Genomic DNA, 17,825 nt, shown 5'->3' on the forward strand with positions numbered 1-17,825 from the left:
GATGATAATCAAGCAGCTTCCTAACAGGTAGTTTCTAAAATGGAAATGTTACCCAATATTAATGCTAATATTAATACTACTAATGCTAATATTAATGTATTGGCTTTTGGATGATTTTCTTTTCATTCAAAGCTGTGTATTGCTCATTTATCTTTATTAACATTTACCACAGCATGTTAAGGAACCAAAAATTGCTCTCCGATCAAAAGAAGGAACACAATACATTAAAAAGAATACAGGGCTTGGAGTTGAAAGATGTGTGTTTAAAGCACAATTTAAATCACTGTGACAATGAGTGTATTACTTAAACCTTTACTTTGCTTATCTGCAAAACAAAGGTAATAAATACCTCACATAGTTATTAAAGACTGTATTAGATTAGTATATAGGGAAACATAAAAATTAAAGTATGATATAAATATTAATTTTTATTATGCCTTACTAGAAAATTAAGCCCCCTGAAATGGACCCAATTTTACCTTTTGCACCATAATACCCCAGTACAGGTCTGTCTTACAGAAGGCATTCAAGATATGCTGAAGTAAATGTACAAAAAATTCATCTTTTTCCACACGAACTCTTACCTTGGCAATGTTTCTTAGAATGTGTTCCTCAGAGCATCAGTATCACCTGAGTACTTATTTGACTATATTTTCCATCACCCTAAAACAGCCTACAAAATACTAACCTTGAAACTCTGGTTAGTAACAGTGGCTACAGTATCACCAAATTTCTCAGGTTATTCTAACACATATAAAGTTTAGGAACTATAATCTTTTAGGAATAAGATGGACTAACAGATCATCCTCTCTAAGGTTTATCTTGGGTACTGAGAATATCTAGCAACTTGGGAAGCAAGGAGATCATTTTAATTGGGAGGCTTTCTCCTTTATGTAACACGATAACACTCACAAAAAGATAGAAAATAATCTCTTATACTTTATTTTTTTTAAGGTGAATTGAATTTTTTATTAGAAAAAAATGCCATATTTTATAGATGACCATTTATGAGATTTTCTCCACAATAATAAAAGTCTGTATGAGCAATATTTCAGTTTATTTCAGGTCTTGAGTACACTGACTACCTCAATAATACATAAAATCTGATATACAAGAAAAAAGGGATTCTTGGAAGAACGTTTACAATCCAAAATAGAAAGGACTTAATATCTATTCTAATATCTGAGAAAAAAACACAAAATAGTTTGTGTCTTGTAATACCAATCTATTATCAGATTTTTTTCATTAAAATATAACTAATGGTGGCTGAGATGGTAAAGAATCTGCCTGCAATGGAGGAGACCCAAGTTTGATCCCTGGCTCAGGAAGATCCTCTGGAGGAGGGTAGGGCTACCCACTCCAGTATTACTGCCTGGGCAATCCCATGGATAGAGGAACCTGGTGGGCTACATCCACTGGGTCGCAAACAATGCGACCAAACAATCTGACCTCAGTCAGACATGACTGAGCGACTAACAGCAATGCAAACAAGAACCTCACACTACCGTCTACACGAACAGTTTCAAATCTGGTGCCCTGGAGCCCTGAGTTCCACCAGGGAAGTCTCAGGGACTCCAGGGAAAAAGTGCAAGTTCAACCACAGGAACTTTGTTTTGATCTCTTTAAAGGGATGAACTTGTAACTTTTATCTTAAAAGTTCTCTTGCTTTAAATTAAAAAAAATTTTCTTTCAAATATTGTACAGAAGAGGAAAACTGAGGCTCAGAGAAAGATGACCTGACTAAAACCAATTTAAAAAGTCACTGGCAGAATTAGAATTAGAATACAGGTTTTCTGATTTCCTAGTCCAGGGTTCTTTCTGATACCAAAACGTCTATATAGAGCATGAACATTTTTACTCAGTTTTCAGAAGCTCATGAAAATTCTACCTACCTGAGCAATATGCCTCCAATGGCCAACTTCAGACTCAAGTCTTGAAACTTCATTTGACAATCTATTTATTTCTCGCTGTGATGAAATGATGTCACCAAAATCCATGTCATCGTCATGGAAACCTGAAGCATGATGACTCAAACCATAACCAAACGACGAAGATGCAGCAGCTGCTGGTACACCACCAGCTCCTGAACTCACTGACTGAGCAGCGGACTGAAGCTTCAGCAACTGATCCTGCAGCGCAATCTGTCTTGCTTTAAGATGGCTGATTTCTACCTATATTTATAATCCGTATTTTAGAGAAAGCACTGTGAAATAATCATACTGACCCTTTAATATATTCATAATGTTAAAAGTTATAATATTTTAAAATTATCAATGATTGTACTCTACCAACTGAATCCAAGTTGTCTATAACATCCCAAAGTAACCTTTTATTTCAAAAACAAACATGATTGATTACCATAAAGCAGAGATAATGTTTTGATTAGTATGAGGAAAAGAATTCCACTCATACATCAACTAACGCAACAAAATGCTCAGTTAAACATCAGTTTACCATTAGGAGATACTGCATTATCAGGTAGTTTGGCATAGGCAATTTCTTCGGGTTCTGTTTGTGATTATCAAGCCTCAAGAGATGAGAAAATAAAAGCCTCGGCAGTCTATGCACTGTTGAGTTTCCTTAGAACACCTGTTGGAAGAATCTTTTGAACCTGATTGTGCATGGCTGGATTTGGGCTAATGCACTGTGAGTCATGTATGGATGTGAGAGTTGGACTGTGAAGAAAGCTGACCGCTGAAGAACTGATGCTTTTGAACTGTGGTGTTGGAGAAGACTCTTGAGAGTCCCTTGGACTGCAAGGAGATCCAACAGTCCATTCTAAAGGAGATCAGTCCTGGGTGTTCATTGGAAAGACTGAGGCTGAAGCTGAAACTCCAATACTTTGGCCACCTCATGCAAAGAGTTGACTCATTGGAAAAGACCCTGATGCTGAGGGATTGGGGACAGGAGGAGAAGGGGACGACAGAGGATGAGACAGCTGGATGGCATCACCGACTCAATGCACATGAGTTTGAGTAAACTCCGGGAGTTGGTGATGGACAGGGAAGCCTGGTGTGCTGTGATTCATGGGGTCGCAAAGAGTCAGACACAACTGAACAACTGAACTGAACTGTAAGTCAGGTAACTTGTACTGTGAAGATCAGATTAATAAATTAAAGCTTTCACAGCTGAAAGAAAGCTTTGATTTATTAATCCGATCTTCACAGTAAGTCTTGTAGATTATTAATTAGCCTATTAGTCTCAGAAGGAAATCATGTATTCAAAGAGGCCCTGGTTTTAGCCTTGGCAAAAAAAGGCCAGTGAAAATCTAACTCTCCTCAGGAAGAGAACTGTATAAAACCTGTGATACGCCAAATGGAGTTGTGACTGAAGGCTGGCAATACTAAGTCAACACCCAAAAGAAGTTACAAACACAGGACTTAGCATAATGCCATATCCATTCCAAATGAGAGATTACACAAAACATGAAAGTGAGTGAGCTAGAGAAAACTAAAATAAGCTTTCTATAAAATACTCAAGCTAGTCAAGATATCCTGCCACAACTAAGGAAAAGCTGACCTGAGGAGACAGCCGATGAGTAACAGTATTGCTATAGGTATAATGTCAAGCAATTAGACAAAGCAAAACCAAATACAAATATGTCAGATGTCATAGTAAACCGTCACTTTTTCGTATCTAATAAAAGCCCCTTTTCTAGTTGAGGTTTATAGAAATGTGCAAATCTTATTTTCCCATAAATGATATGAAGCAATCTGCATCTTTGGGCAATCTGAACATCACAATGAAAGCAACAAACAGATTCAGAAAACAGAAGATCTAAAGTATATATTATCTTTGATTCTAGTAAGAAGTAATGAAATCAACAGTTCTTTTCAAATGTAGCTATAATGCAAAGGAAGTTCTCATCATACAACAGACAGTTACACCAAGTTGTAGAGGTAAAAAGTACAAACTCTACTTAAAAAGATGTACTCCTAAACTTGAATTTTTCATTTGCCCTCTGATACCAATAGCCAAGTAAAAAATAAAATATCAAAAATTTCCACAGTTTTCTCAACTAGGATGTAAGTATCAAAATAAGCTATGGGAGTTTTGAAAAATACCAGTACCAGGGTCCCTTCCCAGTACACTAAATCAGAATCTCCAAGAAGATCTAACAATGTGTATTTTTCATGATTCAGCTGTAAACCCCTAGGCGGGAGCTATCGCTCTATCAGAGTATAAGTCAGTGCTGCTCAAAGCATGTCTGTGGACCAGTGTCATGAACATTTGCTCCAGTCCATGACAAGTATAGAAAACTAAAAGAATAAGGTTTAAAAACTTTTAAAGCAGTCTGAGAGTAATTTTATATCTGCTGAATCTTAAAAAAAAAAAAAAATAGACTTTTCACTTGAACTTATAAATTTGCTTTTTACACTCATTTTATCTTATAGTAATACTGTATTTTATTGTATTGTAGTTTTATTGTATTGTTGTTTTTATTGTATTTTATGAAATCAATTCCAGATTGGAAATTTAAGTTCTTTAAATATTAATCTTTAATGTGGTTTACTTATTCATCTTAGTATAAGAACTAGAAATCAATGCATCTAAATTTTTAAAACCCAAATATAAAGTGACTGTAGAAATGAACATTTAATCAACAAACTGAAGAACATCCCAATGATCTGAATAATTAAACAAGCAATGGCTCAATTCTATAGAAGCATTTACTGAATTCCACTTAGGTACTAAAACTAAAGAGAATTCAATGACCTAGGTACATAGGTACAAAACCTAGGTACGCAGTCTATATTTTAAGGATTCACTGTAGCATTGGTTAAATTATATAATAGTATTGGCACTGCAAAGGCAAGATAAGCTACCTCCAAAATAACCATTTCTATCAAACTAAAGAGGAAAAAATACATAGAAGAGGGTAAGTCAACTATAAAATACCTAATCTTCTGTTTTTCCATGGAAAATCAAGTAAACACGAATAAGCATATGTTAACATTTCTGGTTAAAATCATTTTCTTTAAAAAAGAAATGTTATTAGCAATCACACTGATTTAAAACAATTTAGATAAATAGGTGAGAAATAAGTTTCATAAAATCAGAAATTATAAACAACAGATGCCTGAAGATATTTTATACAAAAACTTTTATTCTTCTGGAAAGCAGAAATTAAACTCCACAAAGGTTAGTTTATGTAATATAAATATAAAAGCTTACAGAGTCCTTGTTAAATTAGTGATATCACACTGAGTTGGGAATTAACTTCAACACCTTTTTGATATTTTCACAAATCTAAATAGAGCTTGATTTATAACTCTTAGAAACCATCCTAAATACATTGTAGTGAAGTAAATATGAAATCTGTTATAACCTTTACCTCTTTCTGCTGTAGTTGATGTCGGTAATTCATGGATTGCTGCTTTATTTGAAGCTCTGATGCCTCATGCTTCTCTTCCAGATCAGCACATAGTTTTTTGAGTCTCTCATTCTAGAAGCAAAGAAAAAAGTGTTTTCAACAAAAAGACTAAAACATGTTAGTAACAGTTATGTGCAGGACATTATAAAAAAACATATTGTTTTATGCACAAAAAAGATGCACTATAGTAGGTCTCAGAATCTTGGTTTTTAAGACACAATTCCAATTAAAGTTACACGTACAATAAGCATGTTAATAGATTAGGCATATTGTTTTTTAAAAACCCTGCTCAGCTTGATTTTCTGCTAAGAGAAAGTCACTGATCAGTGCTTCCCCCATCTTTGTACACCCAGTGTCTAACATACTGTAGGCAATAAATGTCTGGTAAATGAGTGACCTATATTACATGTTTCAACTTTTGTGTTCTCTCTGAAGGTACAAGTTTTTCTGTTTTTTTTTTCATCAGTACAATTTTTTGGAAGAAACCCTTTATAAAAAGACTTATGGTTGAAGTATAGGTAGGAGGCCAAAGCCTCACATTACTTGTCTGACTGAACTCCAGCCTCCTGAGCAAGGCATCTCTGAAAAACGCATTTTGAAAACCACTACTAGAACTGTTTGAAAAACTACACTTAAAAGTACAGAGAATATTCTAAATATAATTCAATAAATTTAGATATCACAATCTTTTAAGATATTGAAAATATGGAAAAAATTACTTAAATTTTCGGTTCAGTTCAACTCAGCTGCTCAGTCGTGTCTTAGTCTTTGCGACCCCACAGACTGCAGCATGCCAGGCTTCCCTGTCCTTCACCAACTCCTGGAGCTTGCTCCAACTCACGTCCATTGAGTTGGTGTTGCCATCCAACTACCTCATCCTCTATCGTCCCCTTCTCCTCCTGCCTTCAATCTTTCCCAGCATCAGGGTCTTTTCCAATGAGTCAGTTATTCACATCAGGTAACCAAAGTATTGGAGTTTCAGCTTTTAGCATCAGTGCTTCCAATGAATATTCAGGATTGATTTCCTTTAGGATGGACTGGTTGGATCTCCTTGCAGTCCAAGGGACTCTCAAGAGTCTTCTCCAACACCACAGTTCAAAAGTTATCAATTCTTCAGCGCTCAGCTTTCTTTATGGTCCAGCTCTCACATCCATACATGACTACTGGAAAAACCATAACTTTGACTAGATGGACCTCTGTTGGCAAAATATGCTGTCTAGGTTGGTCATAGTTTTTCTTCCAAGGAGCAAGCGTCTTTTATGGCTGCAGTCACCAACTGCAGTGATTTTGGAGCCCCCCAAAATTAAGTCTCTCACTGTTTCCACTGTTTCCCCATCTATTTGCCATGAAGTGATGGGACCGGATGCCATGATCTTAGTTTTCTAAATTTGAGTTTTAAGCCACTTTTTCACTCTCTTTCACTTTCATCAAGAGGCTCTTCAGTTCCTCTTCGCTTTCTGCCCTAACAGTGGTATCATCTGCATATCTGAGGTTATTGATATTTCTCCCAACAATCTTGATTCCAGCTTGTGCTTCATCCAACCCAGCTTTTTGCATGATGTACTCTGCATAGAAGTTAAATAAGCAGGGTGACAACATATAGCCTTGATGTACTCCTTTCCCAATTTGGAAACAGTCTATTGTTCCATGTCTGGTTCTGACTGTTGCTTCTTGAGCTGCATACAGATTTCTCAGGAGGCAATTAAGGTGCTGGTATTCCCATCTCTTGAAGAATTTTCCAGTTTGTTGTGATCCACATGGTCAAAGGCTTTGGCGTAGTCAACAAAGCAGAAGTAGATGTTTTTCTGGAACTCTCTTAGTTTTTCGATGATCCAACGGATGTTGGCAATTTTATCTCTGGTTCCTTTGCTTTTTCTAAATCCAGCTTGAACATCTGGAAGTTCTTGGTTCACGAACTGTTGAAGCCTGGCTTGGAGAATTTTGAGCATTACTTTGCTAGCAAGTGAAATGAGTGCAATTGTGCGGTAGTTTGAGTATTCTTTGGCATTGCCTTTCTTTGGAGCTGGAATGAAAACTGACTTTTCCAGTCCTGTAGCCACTGCTGAGTTTTCCAAATTTGCTGGCATATTGAGTACAGCACTTCAACAGCATTTGATTTAGGATGTGAAATAGCTCAGCTGGAATTCCATCATCTCCACTAGCTCTGTTTGTAGTGATCCTTCCTAAGGCCCATTTGACTTCACACTCTAGGATGTCTGGCTCTAGGTGAGTGATTACACAATTGTGGTTATCTGGGTTATTAAGATCTTTTATGTAGAGTTCCTTTATGTATTCTTGCCACCTCTTCTTAATATCTTCTCCTTCCGTTAGGTCTATACTGTTTCTGTCCTTTATTGTGCCCATCTTTCCAGGAAATGTTCCCTTGGTATCTCTAATTTTCTTGAAGCGATCTCTAGTTTTTCCCATTCTACTGTTTTCCTCTATTTCTTTGCACTGTTCACTTAGGAAGAGAGAGGAATAAAAATGAGAAAGATTCTTGATGGGGTTCAGTTCTGGTTGAAGCCATTTCCTAAAAGACTGGCTAAAATTTCTGCCCTTGGAATCCATAAGATTCATATTTCTATCCTTAACTATCCCACTGTGCTTAACCCTTCTTATATTATCAAGATCTACTGAAACCAATTCTAGTTTTTAAGTTTCGTTTTTTGAGCAGTCCTAAGGACTGATATTTATAACATTCTTTCTTAGTAGCTTCCAAAAGAAAAGAAAAAAATATACTTAGAAAACAAACAAAAATATTTTATTTTGTAATTACCATAGGGGTACACTGGGCACTTTTATAAATCTAAGAATAATCACGAGGTCATAATGATCTTTTTTTTTCTGTACCTTGAAACATTTTGCTATTTTATCATCCTAAGAATTAATCAGGGCTCCCAGGTGGCTCAGTGTAAAGAATCCACCTACAATGCAGGAGATGTGAGTTCAATCCCTGAATCGGAAAGATCTGGAGAAGGAAATGGCAACCCACTCCAGTTTTCTTGCCTGCGAAATCCCATGGACAGAGGAGCCTAGTAGGCTATAGTCCATGGGGTTGCAAAAGAGTCAGACATGACTTAGCGACTAAACAACAAGAATTAATCATTACTCATCAATTGTTTATAACTATGTTAAAAAAAAAAAAAAGACAAGAAAATGGAGACTGATGGAATCATATAGTAGAATGATAAAATAACAGTGAAATAACCAAGTACTATGTCATCATTTAAAAAGGAAAAAGCAATGGAGACACTATCTTTGCAGTGTTTTTTGTTTTGGGTGTTTTGGTTTTTTTTTCCACTTTCATTGAACATAGTTGGAAAATCAGAATTCTCACTTTTCAACAGAGAAGAAAACTGAGGAAAATATTCCACAATTAGACAACTAAGAACACAAATGCTGAGAGACAGAAAACAGCACTCTAGAGTCTAATGGTTATGGTGAAAATGACTGTAGAAGCAAAATCTCAGACAAGTCTTTGAAAAACAATATCCTACATGAACTTCTCAAACTCAGGAACTGAGGAATGAACAATGTATTTCCAAGAACAAAAAGGAAATATGGTGTTCTCATGAAATTAATCATTCAATAAGATTTTATCTCACAATATTTTGTGAAAAAAACCTGAGCCATCCATCTCATTTTGTTAAATGGACATGTAACAGTATTCTTTCATTATGATATGTATATATGAACATTTACTTGATATAGTCCCTATGTGGACAAATGCTGAAGACACAAGTATACACAGGTGACCAGGAGGAAACAAATGACAAAAATGAAAAAACTCAGTGGATTGATAACTCTAATTGGTATTTATAAATTTAACAATTAAAGCACTTTGTACTTATGGAGCAGTCATGTTTTTAACAAAATCATAAGTCATCAAAGTTTTCATAAGTATTGGTTTAAATGACCTAAGTCAGGAAAAAGAACTAGAAGATCTAAATCTATCAGAGATGTAACTGAAACCTGGAGTCAGTATTTACAAGAAACAGTCCAGTTCATGAAAAAAGTTAAGAAGCAGTTATCTGCATCAAAAGAACATTGCCTCTTTTGAGGTAATATATGTAAGTTTATATGCATGCATGCTCAGTCACTTGAGTTGTGTCTGAGTCTTTGCAACCCCATGGACTACAGCCCACCAGGCTTCTCTGTTCACGGGATTATCCTGGTAGGAATACTGGAGTGGTTCGCCATTTCCTCCTCCAGGGGATATTCGCCACCCAGGGAGTGAACCTGCATCTCTTGAAGCTCCTGCATTGGCAGGAGGCTTCTTTACCACTGAGCTACCTGGGAAACCATATGTATGTATGTTTTTAAAGGCAGAAACATAGGGAATAAAAATTTAAATTGTTGTAAGTGCTCACTGAAATTTCTGATGAAATTTTTCACTATCGCTTTATTCTTACTCTGTAAATTATTTACAAAATAACTTAACAGGAAAATTAAGAGTCCATTGGGTTCAGATGGTAAATGGGAAGACTATTTTTCTTGGCACAGATGGTTAAATTAGCTTAGGTTGGTTGCTATTACTTGCAACTCAGGAAGCCTAACTAATTTAATCAATCTCAAATATTAACACCTGTAAACAAATCTAATTTCCTCTAGAAAACATACTGCCCTCTGTCTATACTGAAGCTTTCTAAATAAACAGAATTTTCTATTGTAATTTCCTACTGGTTTTAATCATATGTTCACCTTCTTTTTACTGTCACACAAGGTGTTACCTTTATGAAGTGTTTATGTGCTGAGAGAAGGCAGGAATCATGTGTAGTCAAAATCACCTTGGAAAATAAAACTGTTGAGAAATTCAATAGTCTGTTATCCTCTAGTATTCGAATAGCTCACAGTACTCTGAATAAACACCAAATAAGGAAGCTGTCTATCACTTAGAGATTTGTTATACCAAAAATAAATACTTGTGAACACTAGAATCATACCTGCTACTGTCCAAGGACAATACTAGGAGAGAGACTAGAGTTGAAATCAACAGAGGGACAGAATATTTCTATCTTCCTCCTTAAGTTCAATACAGAACAGTCATTCATTAAGTAGGTTAATCCCATTTACTACCCCCATCCCCCGCTCCAAACATATACTGGCAAATTTAGGTTAATTAATGCCACTACACACGTCTCTGCCATCTAATTTTTCTGGGTAGGCCCACAGTGAGTACTCTCTCAAGGATTTCTTTAGAGACGATGGGAACTATTTCCTATCTTGGTCTTACAAAGAAAGAAGCTATTAAGTTCATCTGTCACAAAAACACCTACTAACTAGGTAATTACAGCTAAGGTCTCTTAAGTGCCACCAAACTGGTATCTTCTACTGAGGCAGAATGGGGCTTCCCAAGTGGCACAGTGGTAAAGAATTCGCCTGCCAATGCAGGAGACGCAAGAGATGTAGGTTCAATCCCTGGGTCAGGAAGATCCCCTAAAGCAGGAAACGCCCATCTGCTCCAGTATTCTTGCCTGAAAAACTCCATGAACAGAGGAGTCTAGCGAACTACAGCCCACGGGTCCAGAGTTGGACATGACTGAGCGCGCACACACACACACACACACACACACACACACATATTGAGGCAGAAAACTTCAGTAGTCCCTCTTGAGAGATCCTTCCACTTTCAAATTTACAACCTTACATTGGTAATCTAACGTGTGTGCACTCAGTTGCTCAGTCATGTCCAACTCTTTGTGACCTACTGGACTGTAGCGGACCAGGCTCCTCTGTCCGTGGGGTTTTTCAGGCAAGAATACTAGTGTGGTTGCCATTTCCTCCTCCCAGGGATACTGGAGGATCCAATATCCTCCCTGGGTATCAGGGATACCCAGGGATCGAATCCGCATTTCCTGTGTCTCCTGCACTGCAGGTGGATTCTTTACCTGCTGGGCCATTGGGGAAACCCTTGGTAATATACACCAGAGTTCAATGATGCTTGTTGTCAGAAAGTACTTTCTTATATCTAAATTCCATTTTCTTTTTTATGGGCTTAGCAAGGGGAAACATGCTTACCACAGTCCTCTAAGAATTTCGTTTGCTGAAATACTATTATGCGCTCCCTCACCATTCTTATCCAAAGGCTAAACACTGTCTTGGCCAAAAGTTCATTCAGGGCTTTCCACAACATCTAAAAAACTTTCTGGCCAACTCAATGGTTAGATGTCTTTAGTACTTTACAATAGATGCCATTTTAGAACCTTTCATTTTTTTCATGGCTTACCTTTGAACTCTTTTCAAGTTTTCGTCATCCCTATTAAGTACAATGACCAGAGCTAGTTACCACAAGGCACTGACTAATAATGAAAAAAAACGGTAAAATTAATTTGTTATTCTTACATTCTACATTCTCTGCATACAAATATCACACCTTTTTTAATGTTAGGGAATTAAAAACTATATTAAACAGAAATGCATTCTTCACATTACACTTAAATGTACAACTGCAGTTTTAGCACACTATTAAAACATTGTAAATCCTTGACATGTTGAAATTGTTGCCACTATCGTTTCTATATTTGGCAGATTTCCTTCTTCCACTATTCAGAAGCAGAGGTGGGAATATTTAACAGAAAAGTGCAGCAACATGTAATTATATCTTCATCAAAGGAAGATAGAGCTTCAAAAAAGACAAGAAAACTAAGATAAAGGGGAAGAGAAAAAGTGCATTAAAAAGAGAGGACTGAAATAAAGTGTAAATAACTCATGGTTTCAAAAAAGAAAAATCTAAATCTTTAAGTTTCCTTACCTCTGATCTTAAGATTGTATGAATGGCTTCAACTTCCTTTCTCCTAGCATTAGGTAAATCTGCTACAAAAGAAACGGCATATACTGAATATATGGTCAACATCACGTGAAGTAAACAGGCGTCTGTAGGAAAATATATTTCACTGAGCTTTAAACAGAATGGTATGCTGATCTGAGGACAAATTCAGAAGACAAACATCACCTGATTGTTATTACTATTCTCTACTGTTACAGATGCTTATTGTCATGTAAGTCATTTTGCCTATTTTCTATATTCAAGAGCATCTACCTTTACCCTTTGGAAGTGTTCATTAAAATTTTGTAATGGAAAATTAATCTCTGTTTGCTTAGTATAATTTTTGATGAAACGTATGCAAATAGGATGCAAAAAAAAAAATTTTTTTTTTTGGCCGCACAGTGGGTTCCTAGTTCCCCAACCAAGGATTTAATTAGGGCCCTCAGCAATGAAAGCACCAAGTCCTAAGCACTGGACTGCCAGGGAATTCTCAATGACATATTTCTAACTTCTTATGCAACTGGGGTTTAAGGTCTTACTAACTTTTTCTGCTTCCAAAACTACCAAAAAAATTAGTGGCTTCTTAAACAAAGAATAAAAATGCAGTAAAAGAAGCCTTATTTTGAGTAACATGGACACAAGTTATTGAAAATGAGAATGAACTCAGTCTTGTTTTGTACATTTTCATTTAAAAGGAAAGCCAGAGGACCAAAATGGCAGTTGATGCTGCCAGATAATCAACCTCCACAGTCAGATTTCTTTTCTAAGTATTAATATTTTTCATTACTTTCAGCCCTTTAATACTATAAAAATAACTTCTCTGAATTAGTTTAAATCAAAAGAAAATACAAGTGTCATCCAATAAATAATAATGACAAACCTGCTCTTCTTGTTTTGAAAAATCACTAGGTGGGGATGCTTGTACGGTTGTTTATACAAATTGCTTGAAACTCTGACAAGACTGTCTAATTGCTACTCAGAAGAGAACAAATTATAATCTAATCTGTTTAGGAAGGTCACTGTTAGAAGCCGCAACTGTTTCAAAGAGAGATTAAAGAAAAACAAGGTCATGAAGACCTCCCTCCATATCCCTCTCCCCAGAATATGGCCTTTTTAAGATAAAGGGGAGATGTTATGCAGACCAAAAAAGTTTTCCTCAATGAGGGAAAACAAAAATAACAACCATCGTTTATTAATGCTTACTATTTGTTCGGCACAGTGTTAGGTTAGGCATGTTACCTTCATTATTTCATTTAATCCTCCCAACTTCATGATAGGTAGAATTATCTCTTTTTAACAGATAAGAAAACTTTGCTTTTTAAAGGTTAAGTATTTAATAATTTGCTGAAGACCCCCACAATCTGTAACCCATGGATGTGGAATTTCAATCCATGTCTGATTTAAAAGCCCAAGCTCCTAAATCAGTATAGTGCTTGGTAGAACAGCAACTTTCTGATATTGTAACTATAGACAATTTTCAAGTTGTATCAATAGTGCTATTCTGAACTGTTATCTTGTTCGTTGCTGGCACAGGGTAGACACTCAATAAACACTTGTTGAATGAATAAATGAACTGCATTCTGACTCCATTTTTAAATGATTTATAAAATCAATAAACTGGATGTTAAGCAAGTCCTATTTTAATACAAAGACAAAACAATAAAAACAGATTTTTAATACTTAGCAAAATCTTTACTGAGCATGTACTATGCACCAAGGAAGGTACCACACATGCTAGTAATATAAGGACAAATAAAAGAGAGCTGTCAGAGAGAGAGAGCCACAAAGTCCTATTAGACACAGGCGACTCAACCTGCCACGGAGTGAGAACGGTTTCACCAGGTACCTGATATGTCAGCAGGGTCGTGCAGGAAAAATTGTTTTCCAGGCAAAGGAGGGCAGCATGCTATGCTAAGTCGCTTCAGTTGTGTCCGACTATGTGCGACCCCATGGACAGCAGCCCACCAGGCTCCTCTGTCCAGAGGATTCTCCAGACAAGAATACTGGAGTGAGATGCTACTTCCTTTTCCAAGATAAAGACTGCTGCTGCTGCTGCTAAGTCGCTTCAGTTGTGTCCGACTATGTGCGACCCCATAGACAGCAGCCCACCAGGCTCCCCCGTCCCTGGGATTCTCTAGGCAACAACACTGGAGTGGGTTGCCATTTCCTTCTCCAATGCATGAAAGTGAAAAGTGAAAGGGAAGTCGCTCAGTCGTGTCCGACTCGTAGCGACCCCATGGACTGCAGCCTACCAGGCTCCTCAGTCCATGGGATTTACCAGGCAAGAGTACTGGAGTGGGGTGCCATTGCCTTCTCCAAGGAGGGTAGAGGAGGAGGTAAAAAGGAAGGGCTTTCCATGCATAGGCTTGGAACTGTGTAGGTACCTCACAAAGTTCCCTTACAGAAATCCTGGGTGCAAGCATGCTTGTGTATATGAATGTACATCCATGTGGCTATTGAGAGAGAAGGGGGAGGGAACAAGAGATAAGACTGAAAGAGATAGGTTGAACCCAGATAGGATAGGTTTTTGGGCTCCCCCCAGTTAAGACGTTTGAGTTTTATCCTGTAAGTACAGAGTCAAGATTTTTAAAGCACATTTGTTTTTAGAAAAGTAACTGTTAACACAACAGAATATGGAATAAAGGAGGAAGAAACAAGTGACAGGATATGAAAGAGAAATAGTGTGTGGGATAGATAACAGGGATGGGAACTAAAGGAGGAATAATAAAGGAAAGGACAAATATAAGAAACACTTCAGGCACCAGATGAACAAGATTTGGTGACCAATTGAAAGTAGGAGAAAAAAGAGGCAAAACAATGAAACAAAGATTTCTAAGTTTAGGAGAACGGGTAGCTGGTGAAACCATTAAAAGTAAATATGGGAGCACATTTGGTAGGAAAAACAAAATGAATTCCACCTTAAGCCTGTAGGACATCCAAGTTGGAGGGGCAAGTGCGCAGGTTCTGGCTTAGGGTCAAAGAAATAGTCAACTGTTTTCCCCTATCTAGGAAACAAGCAGAGACTAGGCATTTCCCAGGTTAGCTAGCCCTTTTCTGCTTCTGACAGCCCTCAATGTCACATGATCATTTTCTGAACACAGGAAGAATCCCTTTAACTCCCACCTCAACCTGTCCCACCTGATGTACCCCCCACCAGGGGTACCCCAAGCAGTTAAATGGTACCAGCTACCATTTAACAGCAGCTACCCAATCTTCTTCCCTTCTAAATAGACCTCACAGAAATCCTAAATATAGATACTATCTTTCTAAATCAAACTATCTTTCTCTATTTCAACCAAATAAACACGCATACTCCATTAAATCAGTATTACAAAATTAAACCAGAATGCTAATTTATTTACAACAAACAAAACTAGCAAAGGAATTGCTCTCATCCAAAAGACCACCCTCTCTGGAGGCAGATCTAGACTGAAATTAAAGAATTCTTTTGATCTGAATACTACTTGATTAAAGAAGTATCAAGAAATCAAAACAGCAATTAACTTAATCATTGATTACCATGTAACTCCTGGTCACTATTCATTGGTAAAACAAAATGAGGACTTCAAAAATGAGTGAAGGTTGCTAAAGGGACCGAAGAACAGGGTTACCTTCCTTGCTCTCCTGAGCAATATGGGAGGCACTGGGCAATTAGGCATGAAAATACACTCTCAGCTGAGACGCTGTAATTTGCCATCAGAATTAGCAAAAATACACAATAATAGCAAAACCATACTCATGTTTCACTAACATATATTCAAGTGAGAAAGGGTAAGAGCCACTAAATATTTTATTAAGTTACGAAAATCGAAGAAACCCCCTCCAGCCCAAAAAATGTGACTACGTGTCATAATACAAATAATTACTTAAACTATGTCGGTATAAAGGAAGAGGATCAAAATCAGTTCCGCCTCCAAGTTAAGGCCAAAGTAAGCGGTGGGTGTGGATGAACCAAAGAAAAATAAACTCTACGCGATTTAAGGGCAGTTTCACTCTGCTCTGAGCTATCCCGGGTACTCAAAGGAGAACCACCAGAACTCTTTCCCCCCACCCTAGTGGTCTCTCATTAGAGAAAATCACTTAAGTGGCAAAAGGAGAAATGTAAAGAAAAAAGGGCGGAGTGACGCTTCTCTAGACCTGTCTGCGTCTCATGACAGATGGACCTGGGGACCAAACAGACGCTCCCAGGGTCCCAATAAACCCCTCCCTCCATCGCCCCAGCTGTTACCTTCCACTTCCTCCGTGCCCTCCATCAGCATATCCTTCGTAAAGTTTGAAATCTGGCCAGTGAGGGAAGCCAGGCTGCCCCCGACCTGACCCAGGGACTGGCCCAAGCCGGAGCCGAGGCCCCCAAGCCAGGACGACATCGCTGCGGGTTAGAGAAGGTCCGCTCTGCTCCGAGAAAAGCAGCCAGCGTCGTCGGACTACTCTGCCAAATGTCCTCGAACCGCTGCCTCCGCAGGACTGTCCGAATCACAACACTCAGGAATCGATAACACGACTGGGGAATGGTTCCCACTCCACGCCGGTTTCGGGGGCTCCCCCCAACCGCCGGGCTCTGATTAGAAACGCAAAGGCCTGGCCTGAGACTTTACCAGGGGCCTGCCTCCAGTGACACAGTCACCCCCGTGGGCCTCCGCTCATTCTCACGACTTCCCACCATCCAGATTAGGCCACTTCTTCTTCTGCTTCAGTGACTTTCCCTAGTTCCGTGGGCAACTCCTGCCAACTCGACGCCGGCCGCCATGACACCCACTAGGAACGCGTCTATGGATCATAGAGAGGCGCCGTGATAGCGTAGAAAGGCCCTTCAGAGCCGCCGGACGTGTCCTGGGCGCAGGGGAACATGGGATCGCGGAGGACTGCGTGCGGCCGCGGTGGCCGAAGCCTCCAGCCCCAGGGCAAGGTCAACTTCCACGTAGCCCGCCGGCTTTGGCAGCAGGTGGAATACCAATCGGAACCCGCGGCGACGCGGCGCTCTCGCCAAGTGCAGCTGGGTTTCAGGCAGAGGCGACCCTCAGGGGGTGCCCCCCGAAGCCGGCGTAGCCTAGGAACCCCATGGACTCTTATTCTTGGGGAAACCTGAGTGTATTAATTCTGATTACCCTCGCGAAAGCAGCCGTGCGAGGAGACTGGGCGGGGATCCTCCACCGGATCAGAAGTGGATTTTACATAACTTATCACACGTGTACTGTGACAATTATTCTACACCCTGTCAAGGGCCGCTGTGTACTGGGGACTACGGTAGGAACCAAAGCTACACAGAAAGGATGGGTTGCAAATTCAAATGTCCAGGCAGCAAACATACTTGTGTTGATTACCTTCATAGAGGAAATTTTCTCTGCAGCCTTTCCAGCTCACAGCTGAAACCAATGCCTTCTTTAATATAAAAAGAGTTTTTTTTGTTGTTTTTTTTTAATGAAACCGACCTAACCTGTAAAGTTAAATATACAGACTACTTGTTTCAAAATAACTCTGAAGAGGACAGCGGGGCAACTTTATGAAGAAGAAATGCTCTTCTAATGTGAACTCCCTAGCAGGGTATTGTGACACTAGCCCTGCAAGGGCCCACCCCTCCCAGGATACTCAGTTACACAGTTGGTGCATACACCTTCCCTAGAGGAAAAATGTCACGTGACTTACAGGCATTTGCTGCAGTGCTATGTGGACCTACACTACCTGGCC

At 38.6% G+C, this 17,825-nt stretch overlaps 1 protein-coding gene across 4 annotated transcripts in view; it reads right to left on the reverse strand.

Moving 5' to 3' along the window:
* The window catches only part of TRIP11 (thyroid hormone receptor interactor 11), a 70,425-nt gene extending 53,497 nt beyond the window's left edge, over positions 1 to 16,928 (reverse strand). The window contains exons 1-4 of one of the 4 annotated variants that reach the window (XM_070775563.1): positions 16,369 to 16,928; positions 12,126 to 12,187; positions 5,336 to 5,446; positions 1,893 to 2,171 (exon numbers count right to left, since the gene is read on the reverse strand). In XM_070775563.1, coding sequence (XP_070631664.1) covers positions 1,893 to 2,171; positions 5,336 to 5,446; positions 12,126 to 12,187; positions 16,369 to 16,507 — 591 coding nt within the window. In that variant the 5' untranslated portion in view covers positions 16,508 to 16,928. The remainder of the gene's footprint in view (positions 1 to 1,892; positions 2,172 to 5,335; positions 5,447 to 12,125; positions 12,188 to 16,368) is intronic. The other 3 variants (XM_070775562.1, XM_070775561.1, XM_070775564.1) reach the window with 3 other exon arrangements.
* Between the last annotated feature and the right edge of the window lie 897 nt (positions 16,929 to 17,825).

The sequence above is a fragment of the Bos indicus genome, chromosome 21 (genome assembly GCF_029378745.1).
Source record: "Bos indicus isolate NIAB-ARS_2022 breed Sahiwal x Tharparkar chromosome 21, NIAB-ARS_B.indTharparkar_mat_pri_1.0, whole genome shotgun sequence".
Taxonomy (NCBI): domain Eukaryota; kingdom Metazoa; phylum Chordata; class Mammalia; order Artiodactyla; family Bovidae; genus Bos; species Bos indicus.